This window comes from Apium graveolens, chromosome 2 (assembly GCF_009905375.1).
Source record: "Apium graveolens cultivar Ventura chromosome 2, ASM990537v1, whole genome shotgun sequence".
NCBI lineage: Eukaryota > Viridiplantae > Streptophyta > Magnoliopsida > Apiales > Apiaceae > Apium > Apium graveolens.
In genome coordinates this window covers 10,017,879-10,035,387 of record NC_133648.1, presented here as the reverse complement: position 1 = coordinate 10,035,387, position 17,509 = coordinate 10,017,879, and the positions used below count along the sequence as shown (strand labels likewise).

The window sequence follows — 17,509 nt, the reverse complement described above, 5'->3', positions numbered from 1 at the left end:
CGTTTTCAGATTCAAATCTCACCAACCAACATTACATTATTATTTATGAATAAGATCTCATTAATCACATACTATTTAGACTATTTGACCTTGAAATTATACACGATGAAATTATTATTATATAATAATTATTTAGTAACTAATTTTTTATATAAAAATTTTAATAAAATTATATAAAATACAAAAGACAATATATAAATATTAACCAAGATATTAGATATGTGCCATCTTAAGCTAGTATTTGTTAATACAATCAGATGCAAAGACGGTAGACTACGAGAGTTTCCAGAACTGAAATTAAACATTATATAAATTTGTTTACACGTTATTTGATGGGTAGGTACACAAAATTTGGGGACATGTTACAAATAAATTAGAACCTTAGCACAATAAGAGATTACAACATCAAAAATAGGACAAAAAATAATGTCAGGATAAATCAGGCTCCTGCTTCATTTTTTAGTTGGAGAGTCAATTTTATGTTCATAGCTGCTAATTCAGCAGCTAAGTATCTAAACACGTATGGCATTGCAACAGTTTCCATTCCCTTGCTCGTTTTGCAAGCAACACATGCAACCTTCTTGGGGTCTCTACCAGGAGGGATGCCGGCAATTTCCCTAATTATTCGCTTTTGAGGCTGTGCTACTGTCGTTGTGAGGATACTTCCACAAATTGAACAAACATCAGCAATGTGATGATCAGAACTCAGGTGAAGCCTATCATGCAACAAATATGCTGCCCCATGAGCAAGAAGGGAATCACGTTCCATTTCTCCAAACCGAATACCTCCTCCCTGCTTTCTTCCTTTGACAGGCTGTCGAGTTAATGGATCAACTCTTCCACTAGAACGAACCTGCCCGCACCAACAGTGAGCACCATATTGATGTTTATACATCGGATGATAAGCACATGGAATTGTATACATTTAAATGACAAGACAAAAATACTTGTCCAAAAAAAGTAAAGTAAAACTATTACTCTATTAGAATGTGATATTGCATAGCATATTACTGAGAAATCAATTAAAAGAATTAAACTACAAGAGAAAATCACAGTAATGAAATAACCATTTTTTTTATGTTTAACACCGAGTGATATAACCCACGATGTCTCATATACTTCAGTTTTGAAAATGGGTTTTAAGAAGTTCCGCCTCCAAATATGAAAATTCTGGTCCTGTCCCTGCTGGTAGGCACGAAAAAATTTCCTCCCAGAGATAGGATTGAGAAAAATTAGCAAGCTAAATACAAGATAAATACAGGCATAGCTTATATGTTACTCCATCCGTCTAAAAATTACAGAATACACAGACCAGCTGTAAAAATCCATCACAAGTGCTATAATCGAATATGAAAAAATAGTAAAAAAATAAGCCACATAATTACTAGGTCAACAAGCAGGGCATAGAACCTCCTTTTTTAGGGAATATTACATACCTGATATTTGTCTGAGACCATATGACGGAGCCGCTGATAGTAGACAGGGCCAATAAAGATCTCGCATGTTAGTTCAGTCCCATAAACGCCACTGTACAGTACCTCTACACCATGGTAATTAAACCCAAGAGCAGTCAGCTTAGAACCAAGTTCATCAACAAGAGTATCAGACTCCGATGCTTTCTTTTCATCTGTCTTCTTCAATGACCCAGAGAATGGTGTTGCATCCACAAATTCTCCATGCAAGCAACCACCCTGTTGTAGCAGAATAAGAGCCAAATTCATTTTGTATCAATCATTGCAAAGTAGATTTTCCAGATATTCTAGGACCATATAGAAGTACTCAAAAGCTATTGCTTATAAGCTGTAACATATATGTATATTAATTTTTTTTTTTGTTCCAATAGCCAAATTTATTTATTCCTTCACAGCAATAATGTTACTATCAGAAGCAAGCCTAAAAATCATGTTCAGAAAGTATTCCTTCTGATTTGGCCCACCAACTGAAGAGCCTACGTGAACTAACCTAAAAAAAAGGAGAGGCCTCGAAATCCTTTAGACATGTAGATATTCAAACTGACATAATCCTTTTTAATACAAGCACATATTTGTGTACCTCTATATTAACATTATATCCTCCAGCTTTTCTGTCATCAGCCAACTGGCCTTAAAAAGGTATTAAATAGGCTCATCAGAGCTACCGAACCAGCTAAACAGCTAAAGAGCAAAATACATTTAATTAAATAGTAACATCTGCTTAATATGCCTATAGATAGATCCTTCACAATTTCTCGACAAAGTAATCTCGCCAATAAAATATATCATATGAGCACATGTGCCATCACCAAAACAAAGCATGAAATGAGAAACTAATCATCTTTCTTGATAACTAATAATTGTATTAGTTGTACCTTAGCAGCCATGGATTCCAAAAGCATTGCAATTGTCATCCTTGAAGGAAATGCATGAGGATTGATGATGAGATCCGGGCGCATCCCAGTTACTCCTGAAAATGGCATATCGATATCTTGCCACAACTGTGAACAAACACCTTTTTGCCCATGTCTACTGCTAAATTTATCACCAATCACAGGATTTCTTTGACGTCTAAAGCGTATATTAACCTGTTTATAAAAAAGACAAGGTAAATAAAACAAATAATTAAAAGATACTAAGCACTAAAGAGAACACATCAATGATTTGAAATGTCTTCTTTAGCTGATAATGCATTATAATTGTTAAGTAACCGGTCCATCTAAAACCTTAGGGTGTTAAAGGAAGGCCCCAACATAATCTTATACTCTTAACACTCCCCATCAATCGTACGATACTTTTCGTAAGGGTTGACAAGAAAACATACATAACCAATAGAAATAGCAACAGCAATACCAATACCAATATTTATACCAATACCAATACAAATAATTAAATTAAACAAATGGGAGTGTCAAACTTTGAGTCCCTCCCTAAACCGGGCTCTGATACCATGTCAAGTAATCGGTAACTCTAAAACCTTAAAGTGTCAGAGGAAGGCCCCCAATATGATCTTATACTCCTAACAATAATATTAAACTAAAATGGGAGCTGACTTGCTAAAAATACTAGTTTCATATGTTGTGTAACAAGCAAAATGAAAGTCTGAAACATGCTTCTAGTTTCAAACAAGAGAGACTACAATGTGCATTAAAAACATAAGACTGCATAAAAGAGGTATAAAAAGTGTACCACGTAAAACATGCAAGGCTGCAGCAAAACTGTAATAATATTGTATAACAATGAATAGAAAAATATTTATTTTTAAAAATTCTGTTTTCGTGAATTAAAATTTAATTCACAATTTTTTTTCACCAAATGAAAACTTTAAAGATTATAATTCTAAGTCTCTAACTATGCGGTCAAAGCACTTTGTAATGTCGGTAAGAAAGTCAAACAACAAATCTTTGAAAACAAAGGTAGTACTATAAGTTACAAAGGGCAGTACACAAATGCTGAATGGAGATGAACTTTTTTTTTTGTAAAATCCACCATTCCAGTATATCTCGAGAGCCATTTACCTTTTGAAGATGCTTTTTGTTTTTAACATCAACTGCAACATAATCAACAATAGCAGGTTCTGTGCCCTTCAACCTTTGAGTTCTTGTTCTACTTGTATCCGCGTCGTAGATATTACAATATGGCTCATCTGGTCTAATGGTCTGATAAAGCCAGCATGTCGGTTTAAATTTGTTACTGCTTACTAAATATCATTAAGCATGGGATAATGTAGTTGTAAGAGAAGGGCTAACCTGGCCAACATGCGGAAGACCATCTGAATCAATCAATGATTTTGATGACCTCATATCTCTTCTAAACATCTGCACAGACTTTTTTTGCTCTGCCAAATCAATAGATTCTGTCTGCAAGATCAATAGGGATTAAACTGATAGAATCATAGAACTAATTAGCAACTCACAAGGCCTCACACATTAAAATTTAACCTCAGTCTATGTACAATGTGACGACTTAAAAACAAAACCAGCCGATGAACATGAGCATACCTGGTATATGTGGCCATGACACATCCCACGGTCCACTGATGATTTATTTAAAACCATGGCATCCTCCATATCATACCTGTAGAACACAGAAGCCATAACATGCTGTCGTCCTAAAAGATGTTCTTCCCTCTTCTTTCAAATGATAATAAGAATGATAGATGTTCACATAAACGGTAAATTTTACAAGTTAACTAACCCTGAATAAGCCAGAACCGCCACAATTGCATTTGTCCCCAACGGAAACTCATCAATGCCATACTTTTCATATGTACCGGTGCGTACTAATGGAGTTTGGGGAGTCTGTGATGTGAGAAAATAACAATTAAAACATTGAAAGGTGCAAGATAAAATCAGACTGTCAACCCATTAAATGAAACATACTTCAAAACAAAACAGAGTGAATCATATGATTAAGATTAACAGTGATATTAATATAGACGCCTATTGAATAAAAATAATATATGATTTATAAGGCACCGATTTCCTCATGTGTTACTTGATAACTATATTCTTACATGTACTTATCCAAAAACTATATATTACTTAAAATACTGATAGACACAGAAAACCATTTATAAAAAAAAATCACTTTTCAAGGGAGAGCATCTAAGGAAGCTCTGTTTGGGATTGCTGTTAAAAATTGTTGTGCTGTTAGAAAAAGTGCTGCTGAAAAAGTGCTGTTGTAAAAATCAGATGATTGTTTGGTAATTTTTTTGATAAGTATATGTTTTGATGCAAAAAATTAAAAATAATAATGCTTTTGTTAAGGTTTGATGGTGAAATCAACATCTGCTTCCCGCAACAGCTAAAAAGTAGCTTTTTCTAAAAGCATGGGAGCACTTGCTTTCCGTAATAGCAGCTTTTAGGCCAAAAACACTTTCCCGAAAAACAACTTTTAATTTTTACCAAACAATATTTTAACCGCTTTTCAGCGAAAAGTTGTTGTTGCTGTCTGCAACAGCAATACCAAACACACCCTATATCACAAGTCGGAAATGTATTCGAAGGCAACAACAGGTCTATCAACTTCACGAGAGAATATGCGAGTTTGGTAAAACCGTAAAAGAGGATTCTATGCTTGAAACAAATAGAAAAAAAAACAGCCGACAATGAAAGTCGAACTCTGAACAAACCTGAAGATGATATAGTTTCTGATCAGCACGGCAGTTAATAGCTTGCGAGGCGAAACCCATTGTTTGTTTTCCCATCTATAATGTTGAGTCCATGATATTACATATTAATTTGATTAAAAAACACCTAAATTAACAACAGCATTACTCAATTAACAAGTAAAACAAACCTGACACTGGTACATGTTACGTGGGCTCTGATTATGATCTGACCATGGCGTTAAATTGGCGACCATGCTGAGTATTCCAGTTGGATGAATTTCCTCATGAGTGGCCGGACCTAAATCTTTCCTTCCTCCATCTCCACCATCCGGACACCTTATTTCCATGTACACCTAACACAGGGTGACATTTACTAAAAATTTTATATGCAAGGAGATTGACATTTAATTTGTACAGGTTCAATATTTTACTCCCTCACAATTCATGCAAGCCTCTGACTTTTAGCACACACTTAAAGGGAAATAACCTTAAAATGTGCGCAGAAAGTCAAAAGCTTGTATAATCAAAGATAGAGGGAACATATTTTATGGAGGAAAAAAATGTACATAAAAATATATATACCTGCTCAAATGGTCCGATAAGTTCAATATTGTTACTTTCTGTGGGAGGAGGCAACAGATTCTTAGTAGGCCTGACAAATCTAGAAGGACATGTAAACAGGTACAGACCAGGGTATGTTCCACCAATGCTCAGAGGAACATATCCAACCTCAAGATCATCAGGAATCTGCAATATAATCAGAGCACTGTTAAGAATTACCAAATGGAATAATAGCTTAATGTCTATCATTAACACACCATTGAGTTTGCTGATAGCTTCAATCTTCGCAAATGAGTAACAGCCTTTTCAACTATATTGGAAGATATAGTGCCAACAACACAACCATCTAATAGAACAGAAAAAACTTCAGGAAGAGCCGATTTTACAAGCCTTGGCCATGAAGGGATCATTCCAACTCCAACTAGGATGGTCAATATAGACTTTCTCATTTTCAAGAAGTCCTTGACATTTCCACCCGAATCATAGAATGATGTTATACCTAAAATAATCAAAAAAACAAAACAAGGCAACATAATCAGTAAAAACAAGAGAGTAGATTGTTCAAAAGAAACTAGCAAAACTCAGAGTGAACCATTTATTAACATTAAATTAAGTTACGCAAAATGAAATATATACAGGATGCTATATTGTCGCCAAACTTGCACAGATGGATTTAACTTAAGTGTAGATGTATAAAAAAACTTCCACAACTTGAACTATAGATAGATAGTGGATTTCTCAACTACTTGCAATTATAAATTTTCACTATGAAGCAAAAACGACGAGGTAAAGAAGTAACCTGAATTTAACCACAGGCCCAGTCTTTTGGACTGACGACATATTCTCCATCTTCATATTATTTTTAAAATTGTAATGCATTTTTAGGATAGGTTCGCACAACAAGCCAAATCATGCCGCATGAGCAATATTAGAGGACTTTCAACATAATTTTTAAGTAAAAGATTTATTACTTCCATTGGATTTCGATTTATATAAAACAATGTAACTGACTTTAGTCAGACAGAATATGATACTGCTACAGGTTTGTATGTATTAAGGATAGATCTGAAAACAGAAGAAGGGATCACAAGTGAAGTTAGATATTTTAGCAATTTCTACCCAGGTCCAATAAGCCTAAAGTTAAAGGAATATACAGTTCTCCAAAGATACACATAGTTTATCACGCAGATAAAAAAAAACTTACGACAGCATGAAGTCATATGGTTTAGCAATCCACATGGCTCTCCATCTGGTGTATGGACGGGACATATAAAACCCCATGATCTGCACATTAGTTGAAACACAGCGAAAGAGAGACTAAGATAACCATTAAACACAAATATAATAGGAATCACACAGACAAACACACACACATACTCAGGTAACAGCTTGCGCACACTAGTGGTACGAAGCCCAGCAACTGAAGCTCCACGATGAACAGCTCGAAAATGCGAAATGAAACGAAGAAAATTAAGCCTGTCTGCTTGAACCGACATGCCAGCACTCTAATAAACAATCGTTAGCCATTAATAATATCCTACATTCTCTTAGAAGTTCAATAAGTCTTATTAAACCATACACATATACTTAAATCATATTTTAATAAACAAATAGTCCTCGAATTCTTCTACAAACTGGTAGGTAAAAATTATAGTACAAAGAAACTGAAAGTAAGATAAATCAGTTAAGCAACTCCATAATCCGGTCAAAGACTGAAAAGACATAAGCAATGAATTAATACCTGAGGCAAGTCTATACCATGTCGTGTAAGTAATCTACCGGTTTTCAACATATTGTCAATAGATGTGCCAATCAGTTTTGAAGAGCTTCTTTGCATGACCTTTCTAACATCAAATACTGCAGGAATGTTAGGATGATTAAATATTTGAGTGTTCATAAAGTACACACATGTCAATTTCAACTTATATTGCACTACGAGTAGACTTACTTTGTAGTTCCAATTCATTTCGACCTTTCAAAAACTTCAACAAACAAAAAATTTAAAAAGTCCAAAGTACTGGTCCTTAGAGAGTACACAGAAAAGACTGATTGTGTTCCTCAACTATCAGTTTGTAATATAAAGAAATAATCAGAGACTATTTTCTTTTTTTCACATCCTTCTCTTCTTACATTAACTGGTTACAAATGATTGCTGAGATACTGGATCATGTTTTGACATGCCTAAGAAAAATAGAAATCAATTGATGCCAATGTTCTCTGCAATTTTGAAACTATTGTTAAATTGTCCATTCAGTTTTATGCCTTGAAGAGGACTCAAACCACCAAGCTCTTTAGCACGAGATTTAATTTCACATGTACCTATCCACCACGGGCATCTTGAAAGTGAATCCCATCCATCTATGATACTCTAGGGTGATGTATATATATATTCCAATTGTTTCCAACACTTCAGTTTTAAGTTGAAACTCTTACAACCACGGATAAACTATGAAGAGTCTGCAACAATGGGTCCTCATAGGAATGCATTGTAGGTTAACTATATCTCTTAAATTTCACTTCACGTAAAAAGGAACTACCAAAGGTTCTATTTTTCCTTTTCTCCTAAATTTTACTGATCACTGGTGATACCGAGGATAGCATGTGCTGATAGGCCTGTGGAAAAATTAGCACTATATGCTATTGTATTGAGTATTTTGAAACTATCAATGAATTAGCCATTTAGTGAGCATTCTCATTATTATGCATCAACCAAACTCTGGCTTAATATAAATTAGAAGGTTCCTCGATAAACCACAAGTCCACGAGTCTTGAGCATTGTCTAGGACATGCTTAGCAGTTCCTATTGCTTCCAAGTTGCAACTAAATTTAGGCAATATAAGTAAATAAGTGTAGTTCACACATTTATGTAACAATAATCATAGATAGCTCCAATGATAAATAATGTTAAGTGTGAAAAAATCTGTACACTGGATTAAAACTAAGTTTGCTGCCAGAAAGTAATTGAATGATATAATGCTATAGAAGGAAAAGAAGCAAGAAGAAGCACAAAGCATGGACTACTTACTTTTCATGAACTCAAAATTTTTTCTATCGCTATTAAGAACATTTCGGAGTTCTCTTGCGCCCTTGAGCAGCCAATCTTCAATTTTTTCCTATAATAACCAAAAAGAAACATGTCATGCTCATGGGCAATTAAACATATTAATGGCTCAAGGCTAAATTGTAGGTTAAGTATAATAATAATTAAACACAAACAGGTTGGTAAAAAAAGATGATGTAAAAAGTATAGCTAATACATGAAATTATATTAATACAAAAACAGTTCACCTTGGTGAAACATAATTATTAGTGTTACTACTTCAGATTATTGAAAAGTGATATACTGAATGGCTCTTAGAGGATAATGGAATAGAGACGCACATGCTAGGGCCCAATACCCGCCTACTAGCAAAACCAAATAATTTCTTTTCAACGTAACTAGAACTAAATGCGTATTAGATAGAGGTGCGGTCCTAGAGGTTTTTGATCTCATCACATATATCTGGACAGATATAAAAAGAGAGAGAACCATTAAAAAAATTGACTGATGTTAGTCTTACTTGACATCAACTACAGGGGATTTGATGTAGGACAAACTATTTGTAAGCAATGAATTATACGATATACCAAGAATAATTAGTTGATATTATACACAAGAAGTGTATAATCAAAGCTGAATAATATGTGGGGATTGCATCATTATATACAGAGACTAGAATACCTAATTAAGAAATCTTATTAATTTTCATTCCAGTTCCTCGTCAAAATTTCAACCTGTTCTTTAGAGACTAAGGTCATCAGATTTCCATTATCAAATTTTATTTGAAGTGAACCTAAAAAAACATATTTGACTGTGAACAGCATTTGCCTCGAACAAATCATAACGCTACTTAACAAAAAATTGGTGTACATTCCGTTTGAAATTACTAGATACGTTGTACACGCGTGCATATAATTTTTGCCCTTGTAATACTGGGTTGCCGTAAAATTGCATATATACCTCACTGTCAGGATATAAATTTAAAAAAAAAACAGTATTTCTACATAATTCAGCTTGATGACTTTTCGAATTAGGATCTACCTTGAGATAAACTGTAATTAAGTGGCCTGGCAATAGAACCTCCTGATTTTGTAATGCATCCGGATTGTCTGGTACAGATGTCTGATCTACAAGAGAGAAAAGCTTCTGCAGCATGAAACTGAGGTATACATTTGTCAATGATATTTTGAGAAGATAGACGGTTATTTATTTAATACAGGTTAGAAAAATATTTCATGCAAGTTGCTTACATTAGAAGATTGAATTTATCTCTATTATCATCAAGGTGAACCAATATGTAATCCTTGAGAACAGCATCGCCAACCTGCAACAGAAAGTAGCACATATTCATTGCAGGTACTAATGCATTTGTTTACACCCTCATTCTTGCAGAAAAAACATACCAACATAACATCTTAAAATATAACAAAAACCAAAAACAATTTTAACATACCACAGAGTGACTTTCATTGTCCATTCCATGCATAATTTGTTGAAAGTGCTTTCCTGAGGCCAATAGAAAGATATATAACATTCCCAATATAAAAACAAAGAAACTGAAATATATACTGGAATAATATTAGTACCAATATGCCGCAGACACTGTTTGTGAGTTATAAGAGACAAGTCCTGAACTTCATCAAGAATAATTTTAACCCTTTCACCCACAAGCTGAGTGCCAACAGATCCCTTCACCCTCTCATATTTCTCATTATAGCAACATGCCAAACTAACATAAAGCTCCTGATCTGTAGTGTCAGCAAGAGCCTGTTTCATACACACACTTATGCATGTTAAAATTTGCTCAGCTAGTTAGTCCTCTCTTCCACTCCACACAACAACTATGTTCCCTTTTTACTCTGTAAACTTTGTAAAATCCAAGTCTTTTACATGTGTACATTCACATAATCTCAGTAATAAAGCTATTGCCCTTACAAGTATAGCAGAAAAAGCAGCTAGAGATCAAATGTTCAAAACTGTGAGCGCTTTCAAGGGTTCTGATGTTGCTAAGTAGTTGAAACTTGAAACGATATCTAGTAGTTGAAACTATTGTGGTCCAACATACGACCGCTTCTTTCTTTATCTATTGATTGTCTATTTTTAAGGACACCTGAAGGTCACTCCTTAGGATCATGTATTTCGAATAAAAATATATAACAAATATATATGAACTACTGCAAAACTAGTGACTTCATATCAAGAATTCCGCAAGTACAGCTTACAGTTTTACTGCAACCTCACAACTTCTGCTTACCTATTCATTATAAAAAAAAGTAAAAACAAAGAAACCACGAGACAAACATCTGCATATATATTCTGAGCATATAGAAACTACTTAGATACAGAAAATCACACTCATCTCACTGGCATCCCAATTATGATTCACTAACTATATATGGATGCGCCGCTATGCTTCCCATTAGCATATGAACAAACCATAGTAATCATGGCGTAGTCTAGGCGAAAAGTCAACTGGAAACAGGTAGGCTAGGAAGCATGAGTGCGGGTGCAGGTGTGCGGTACGGGGACCAATGAATTTCGGCAAATTCAAACAAATGGGGATTCGGGCGCGGGGGGATACGGCAAATATTATAATATTAAAACATATTACATATATTATGATATATTATGATATATATAGATAATTCAAGAGTTGAATTTTAAACAAACAGAGTACTCAAATAGATAAATAAGTTCAACATCCTAGATATAAAAATACTTAAGTCATCATCCTTAATGGTAATTAAAGAGACAACATTAAACATGATATTAAAGTAACTCAATCCTCCTCAAAGAATGGCTTCCATCTCCGGCTCATCAAGAGAAAGACTAAGATCCATAAGTAGGGAAGACACATATATGTAATATGTGTACATACATATATACCACAATCAAGAGAAGAGAAAGGCCCAAAAAGAATAAAAGAGAATGAACCCAAGTGGCTTACCAGTTAAAAGAGAAGAGAAGAAGATGACCGGAGAGAAGAAAAGAAATGACCGGAGAGCAGAGAGCAGGTCTCCCTCGAGAAGCTCTTGCAAATTAAAGTAACATAATTTAAAAAGGAGGATATACTTCTATTTAATTTGACTAGAGTCTTTGCTGAAAAATTACAAAAATTGCCACTCCAGCACCCCATCTGCGCACCCCCTCGTATCCCCTTCTCTAAATTCGCCGACACGCCACCTGGCGTATCCCGTACGTATTCAGGCGTATCCTTGCGCACTACGCACTGCATACGCACGGGATACGTAGTTCTTCACAGGGGTGAAGTATCCCTGCTTCACAGCAGGTAGGCGTCCGACCTGCCTAAAATTTATGGATAAGAAACACCTAGGGTCGCCTAGGCGTCCTTGGCTATATCCGTCCCAAGTCCCAACCCATTTCTGAAGCTGTCCAGCCCAAACTTTTAGAAATATAACACGTCATTACATAAAGAAAACAGCCATAATATCCTAATCTTCAACAGTTTAAAAAGGAAAGAGGCATCATCTGCTATTATGCTATGCTCTGCTGCTTTCGGAATCGAAGTTTTTTGACTTTCTAAATTTTTCTCCCAAGAGTTATGCATGATATCAATATATAATACACATACATGTAAATATATTTACATGTATTTATTGTTAAACTTTTTTACTATAACATATAAATGCATGTATTTATATGAGAAAAAACATATCCTTATATCATTATAGTTAAAACGTATAATCTGCCTAATGGTCGCCAAATATGGACAAAACCCAGTAAGAACATGATTAGCAAAAGAGCAACAAGCTTAAGATTTATACACATGCTTAACAAAGGTAATCCATGCTTAACAAAAAAATACAGTAACAATGAAGTAAAGAAATTTGACATAATACCTTCAAAACAAGACCCACAGGAAGCAAGTACTCCTTCCCTTGTGCCCTGTAATACAAACAAAAAGGGGTTATATTTGCATTGCACTTCAATAAAGGAATCTAACATGTTTCACTTCATGATCATCATGCTCACCAGAATCCAAGTCTTGCACTACCATTACTAAGATAGTACAGTTTAACTGTTACTGCAGATTGATCTTCTCTTACACACCTGAAAGAAAAATAGTAGAATACCTCACTGTTAAAGTAATGCTTCTAATGTGAAGTAATAGCATAATTCCTTAGCCATTCCTTTACTAGCAATATTATATGATTAAGATATTTATTTATCAAGCGTTTTGAGTATGGTGGCAGATATCTACTAGCAATCCGACCAAAAACATGGTTTATTTTCTTAATACTCAAGATTTGTTTCCCTCCTACATATGGAGATGTATACATATTATTCCAGTCAGAAATGACTTCTCATAATACACACAGCCATACTAGTCAGTTTATGTTAAAAATCGGAAAATACCATATGAAATTTGCAAACAAGATTCGGTAATTAAAATTATCTGGCAGAGTCAGCAGAGCCAAAAATCAACATCGTCAGCATACCAGTACAAAAAAAAATTACTATAAAACAATTAAAGAAAAAATTTTGTGGGGAAACAATTACCTTATTACAACAGCTTTGTCAGTGTGTCCTTCTCTTCGATCACGAAACGAACTTCTAACCATGCTCATTGGCTGACATTATACGTGTAACTATTAGTAAAACTTTGAACAGGATACAAATTAAGAAAACAATAAATACAGGTACACTGGAATACATATCAATAGTAAACTGAAAGCTGCAAAAAGTAAATGGAGAGATGCGGAAGAAGTTTGAGGATCTTGAAACAAAAAGAAAAGGTGATCATCAACAGTTAACACACTTAAATGTCTTTCCGCACTCTAATGGTATGCCAAAGAAGCAGAATATGAAATCAAAAATGGCATGCTTAAAAGAAATTGAGATATTACATAGTTCCGTTTTTGCAATATTAGAAGGCGAACAACTCTCTCAAGCCCATTCAATATGAAGTACCTACAACATCAAAAAATTAAAATAGATACTGAGGTAGAAAAAGTTATATCACTTTAATATATACTGCTTATACTATTTTTAAATTTGAAATGCCCTGCATTATGTTATAATTTTAACATAGATCAATAGTTTGAAAGAAGGCAGGCATGCATGCAAACCCCCCCCCCCCCAATACAGATACACACATATACAGGGAATCGAAGAGAGGGTGAGATATTTAGCAAAAAAAAAGAGAGGGGAGAAAAAAAAATTCTGCTATAGCCTACAGGGGACTATGTGGTGGCTTTAATTTTTTTCACAAACATATATTTAGGAGGACAGCTTACAACACACATATAAAAAGATTGCGTTATAGAAGACCAAATTTTAATTTGTATTTTTTTTTAATCTTTGTTTACTTGTATGGAACAGCCTACAAATTTAAGCTTACTTACCCACCAGCTTCTGAAGCTTCTTCTTTGAGCGAAACTAGTTTCTTGGGATCAGCATTTCTTAAGGTACATTTATTTGACTGCGAAAAATAACAAAAAGATAATAAACAATTAATCAACAGATCCGTATGTCAATCAAATACAAGTATGGATGGTAATACGTTAGTAAACTGACATTTAATCCAATGGGTAGTGAAAATCGACACATTTCCATAACCAGTGACTATGAGCAAAAAGCTTCGACAGAGGTATACATGTTTATTATGTCACCTAAAATAGCTAACTATGCTCGAATCTCAATCAATTGTAAAATAATAAGAGATGACAAGAACGAAAGGGCAGTAGTGTTCGAATAATTACACTTTCTTATGAAGGAAAAAAGAGTAAAGGTAAAAACATGTTAGTATCTTATGCCATATCTGCCTATCAGGTAAACATTATGGCATAAGAGAATAGTTGGCCTCAATCAGGTATGGCTCTGGATATTATTTCCTCTTTAACTTTCAGTTCTTTTCTTGATGATTAATCATACCATTATTTAATAAAATAGCAAAATTCAAGCCTTGTAAGCAGGGAAAATAAAGAATAACAAATATGTTAAATATCAAAATTCAGTGAGTTCAACACTTGGACACGCATCAATGTTGGAGACCTCCAGCTAAGACTGGGTTATAAAGAATCTGTCATAAATGCTAGGAAGCATGGGTGCGGGTGTGGATGCGGTGGTGCGCGGTGCGGGGATACGGGAATTCGGCAAATTCAAAAATATGGGGATTTGGGTATTTAAAATAATATATATATATATATAATATAAATATAGTCAAAGAGTCACATTTTAATTAAATAAAGTAGTTAAATAAGTAAGTTCAATATCCTAAATAACCGAATACATTCTTAAATTATTTATTTGAAAAAGAATTATTTGATTATATTTAACGTATTATTATTTACTCAAATTTAACATATAGGAGTACATTATTAATAAGAGCCAATTAAAGAAAAAATCAATTAATTTTACAAAAAAAAAGTTGTAACAGTTGGTGACTGGGTCCCAGCAGAAAGAAGCAAGCAACACAATAGTCAAACGCTCTAAGTAAAGAGACAAGTTATACATACATGACTATACATACAAGCTATACATATAAAAATGAAAAACACAGATCGAAGATGGAGGTTGATAACAGATAACAAGGAAATTCGCCTCAGTAGTCTCTCCTCTCTTCCTAGTCTTTCAATTGGGTAACTAAAGTCGGTCAAAAAATTACAATATATGCCACTCCCGCACCCCCAACCCGCACCTCCACGAATATGATCTGTGAAATACGGCGACGCGCCACGGTGGCGCACCCCGTACGTTTCCCGGCACACCCCCGCACATCGCCGCACCCGAATGTATCCGGTGCGCAGTACGTCAGGGTCAGGAAGGTGCCGCACCCCTGGTTTCCAGCATAAATGTTATTTACATATTGACCTACAACTTCAAAAGATCAAGATTCTACTGCACAATAAATTTTTTTATCCAAAGTCAGCAACTTGTCAATCTAAACTGTCTACTACGTTTCATAAAAGAAATTAATATAGAAACACAAAACACTTGTTTGTCAACCCCATCAACAACAAGGTTCGTGTCGACATTCAAAAATAGTTCCTTGACAGTTATAGTTAAGGAGCAATGACAGAGGTCCCAAATTGTTCCCAAATGCCATGTGTTGGTTCTCATCTCATGGTCCAAGCGCAAACGGGCAATCAAAAAATGCCACATAAGCAAATAAGCAACTCCAATAGTATCTTTGTGTGTTCCTTAAAAATAATATAAATTAATAGCATCCTAGTTATTTAAGACATTATAAGATAGCATAACTCCAACAACAATTCTTATATTGGTTCCTTACTATTATTATAATACTAAATTAAAATTCTATTCATATTTTTTAAAGATGAGAGAGAAAGAGGAGTGAGAAAAAGAGTGTGAAAACGGAGGGAAATGAATATTTAATTAATAAAAGTAAGCTAGGGAATGGTTAAGCATCCCTTATCTTTAAGGAAGCAAAAGAGGATCTTAACTTTTTAGGGAATTACTAGAACGCTGTTGGAGTTCCAATTTTGATTGAATCCTTATAATTTTAGGCAAGGATCCTTTATAAGTAAGCTGTTAGAGTTGCTCCAAACATTTAGTACCCAATTTGGGATAAATTTAGGACCTCTAGCATCCTCCATAAAAAAAATACAGACAAGACAGGTATAATTCCCGTGAACTCAAAAAAACAACCCTAAGAATAACTGAATATCACAATTACTTGCCATCAACATTATAGGAAGCTGTCCAAAGTGAATCTTCTCTCTTATAACCATTCCATCATCATATTGAAAGCATACTTCCATCATAAGCCTTCCATCATACGATGTTCTCGCTTGTCTACACTGCTCAGCAAATCATAATACAACATATCACCTCAACCGCAAAACTATCATCACATTAAACAAAACTGGATAAATGCGGTTAAAGATATAAATACCTCAAAAGGGTATAGAGCAGCAGGAATCGCTCTCCCGCTTTCCCTCTGAGGTGGGAAAACCATCGGACTTCCAACCCATAGTATGACAAGTTAAGAACCAAACAAACTCAATAAACAAATTCATTGTAATTTTAGCCTCACCAACTCAAAAAATTAAAAATCTCAAAAAACATAAAATCCCGAAAAGCAAATTCGAACAAATAAAACTAACATAACAAAACTACCTCACAGACATTTCATCAAACACCTTATCTGCAATAAATAAAACACAAACAAACAAGCATAACCAAGTACAATTAAGTAATTAACTAAGCATAAGAACTAAAAGGGTCACCAAAATGAAGGATATTTCTCAATTTTGTTTTCGAAACAGGATCGATAACTTCGACAGGCTTGACTTTCTTGACCATAGTTTCGAGCCCGATATCAATCATATAATCAAACGACTCGATGTGGTGACGAACCATCTCTTTCAACGGCGTAAAATCAGGGTTAGTTGTCCGATGAGGCGGTGCTTTATTGGAGCTCATTGTTGCAATTGTGTTTCTAAAACCCTTGTAAAACCCCTCTTTTTGAGGTTTTGTGTGGGTTTTTATAAGTGTGTGGGTTTAACAACGGCTGTTTTTTTTAATGATTTAGGGTTATTGTGGATTGGGTCGACTGTTTAGAGTTTTGAGCTTGCTTGTTTGGTCCAAGATTATAAATCCATGATTTTGGCCCAGTAGAGTTGGAGGAAGCCCGGAAAGTTTAAGAGGGGTGTGATTGTAATTTGCAACTTGTTAGACCTTTTTGCGGTTGCTAACTTTGTGTAACCGCGGGACATTTCATAAATCGGAATTATTCAGTTTAAATATTGATTTTTAATTTATTAGATGATTTTTAAAAATCAAATATTTTATCTGTAATTTATCGAGAATCAATTAAATTAGACAAATATTTTTTAT

At 34.5% G+C, this 17,509-nt stretch overlaps 1 protein-coding gene across 1 annotated transcript; it reads right to left on the bottom strand.

Annotated features, from left to right (window-relative positions):
* Positions 1 to 282: 282 nt before the first annotated feature.
* LOC141706905 (DNA-directed RNA polymerase I subunit 2) lies at positions 283 to 17,165 on the bottom strand. The gene is made up of 27 exons (XM_074509790.1): positions 16,915 to 17,165; positions 16,566 to 16,645; positions 16,351 to 16,470; positions 14,053 to 14,129; positions 13,555 to 13,618; positions 13,208 to 13,278; positions 12,680 to 12,757; positions 12,547 to 12,592; positions 10,273 to 10,453; positions 10,140 to 10,192; positions 9,937 to 10,010; positions 9,728 to 9,845; positions 8,672 to 8,759; positions 7,388 to 7,503; positions 7,024 to 7,151; positions 6,851 to 6,930; positions 5,904 to 6,145; positions 5,668 to 5,832; positions 5,274 to 5,438; positions 5,107 to 5,181; positions 4,170 to 4,273; positions 3,974 to 4,049; positions 3,722 to 3,832; positions 3,491 to 3,631; positions 2,348 to 2,560; positions 1,437 to 1,691; positions 283 to 853 (listed from the first exon to the last, which is right to left on the bottom strand). Exons 1-27 carry the CDS (start codon positions 17,093 to 17,095, stop codon positions 440 to 442), a joined length of 3,516 nt encoding a protein of 1,171 aa, XP_074365891.1. The 5' UTR covers positions 17,096 to 17,165; the 3' UTR covers positions 283 to 439.
* Between the last annotated feature and the right edge of the window lie 344 nt (positions 17,166 to 17,509).

Coding starts and splice junctions, on each gene's coding strand:
- LOC141706905 (XM_074509790.1), bottom strand. CDS start 17,095: ATGAGCTCCAATAAAGCACCGCCTCATCGGACAACTAACCCTGATTTT. Junction 16,646..16,914: donor TTCGAAAACAAAATTGAGAA/ATATCCTTCATT, acceptor AACTTGTCATAC/TATGGGTTGGAAGTCCGATG. Junction 16,471..16,565: donor CTGCTCTATACCCTTTTGAG/GTATTTATATCT, acceptor TTTGCTGAGCAG/TGTAGACAAGCGAGAACATC.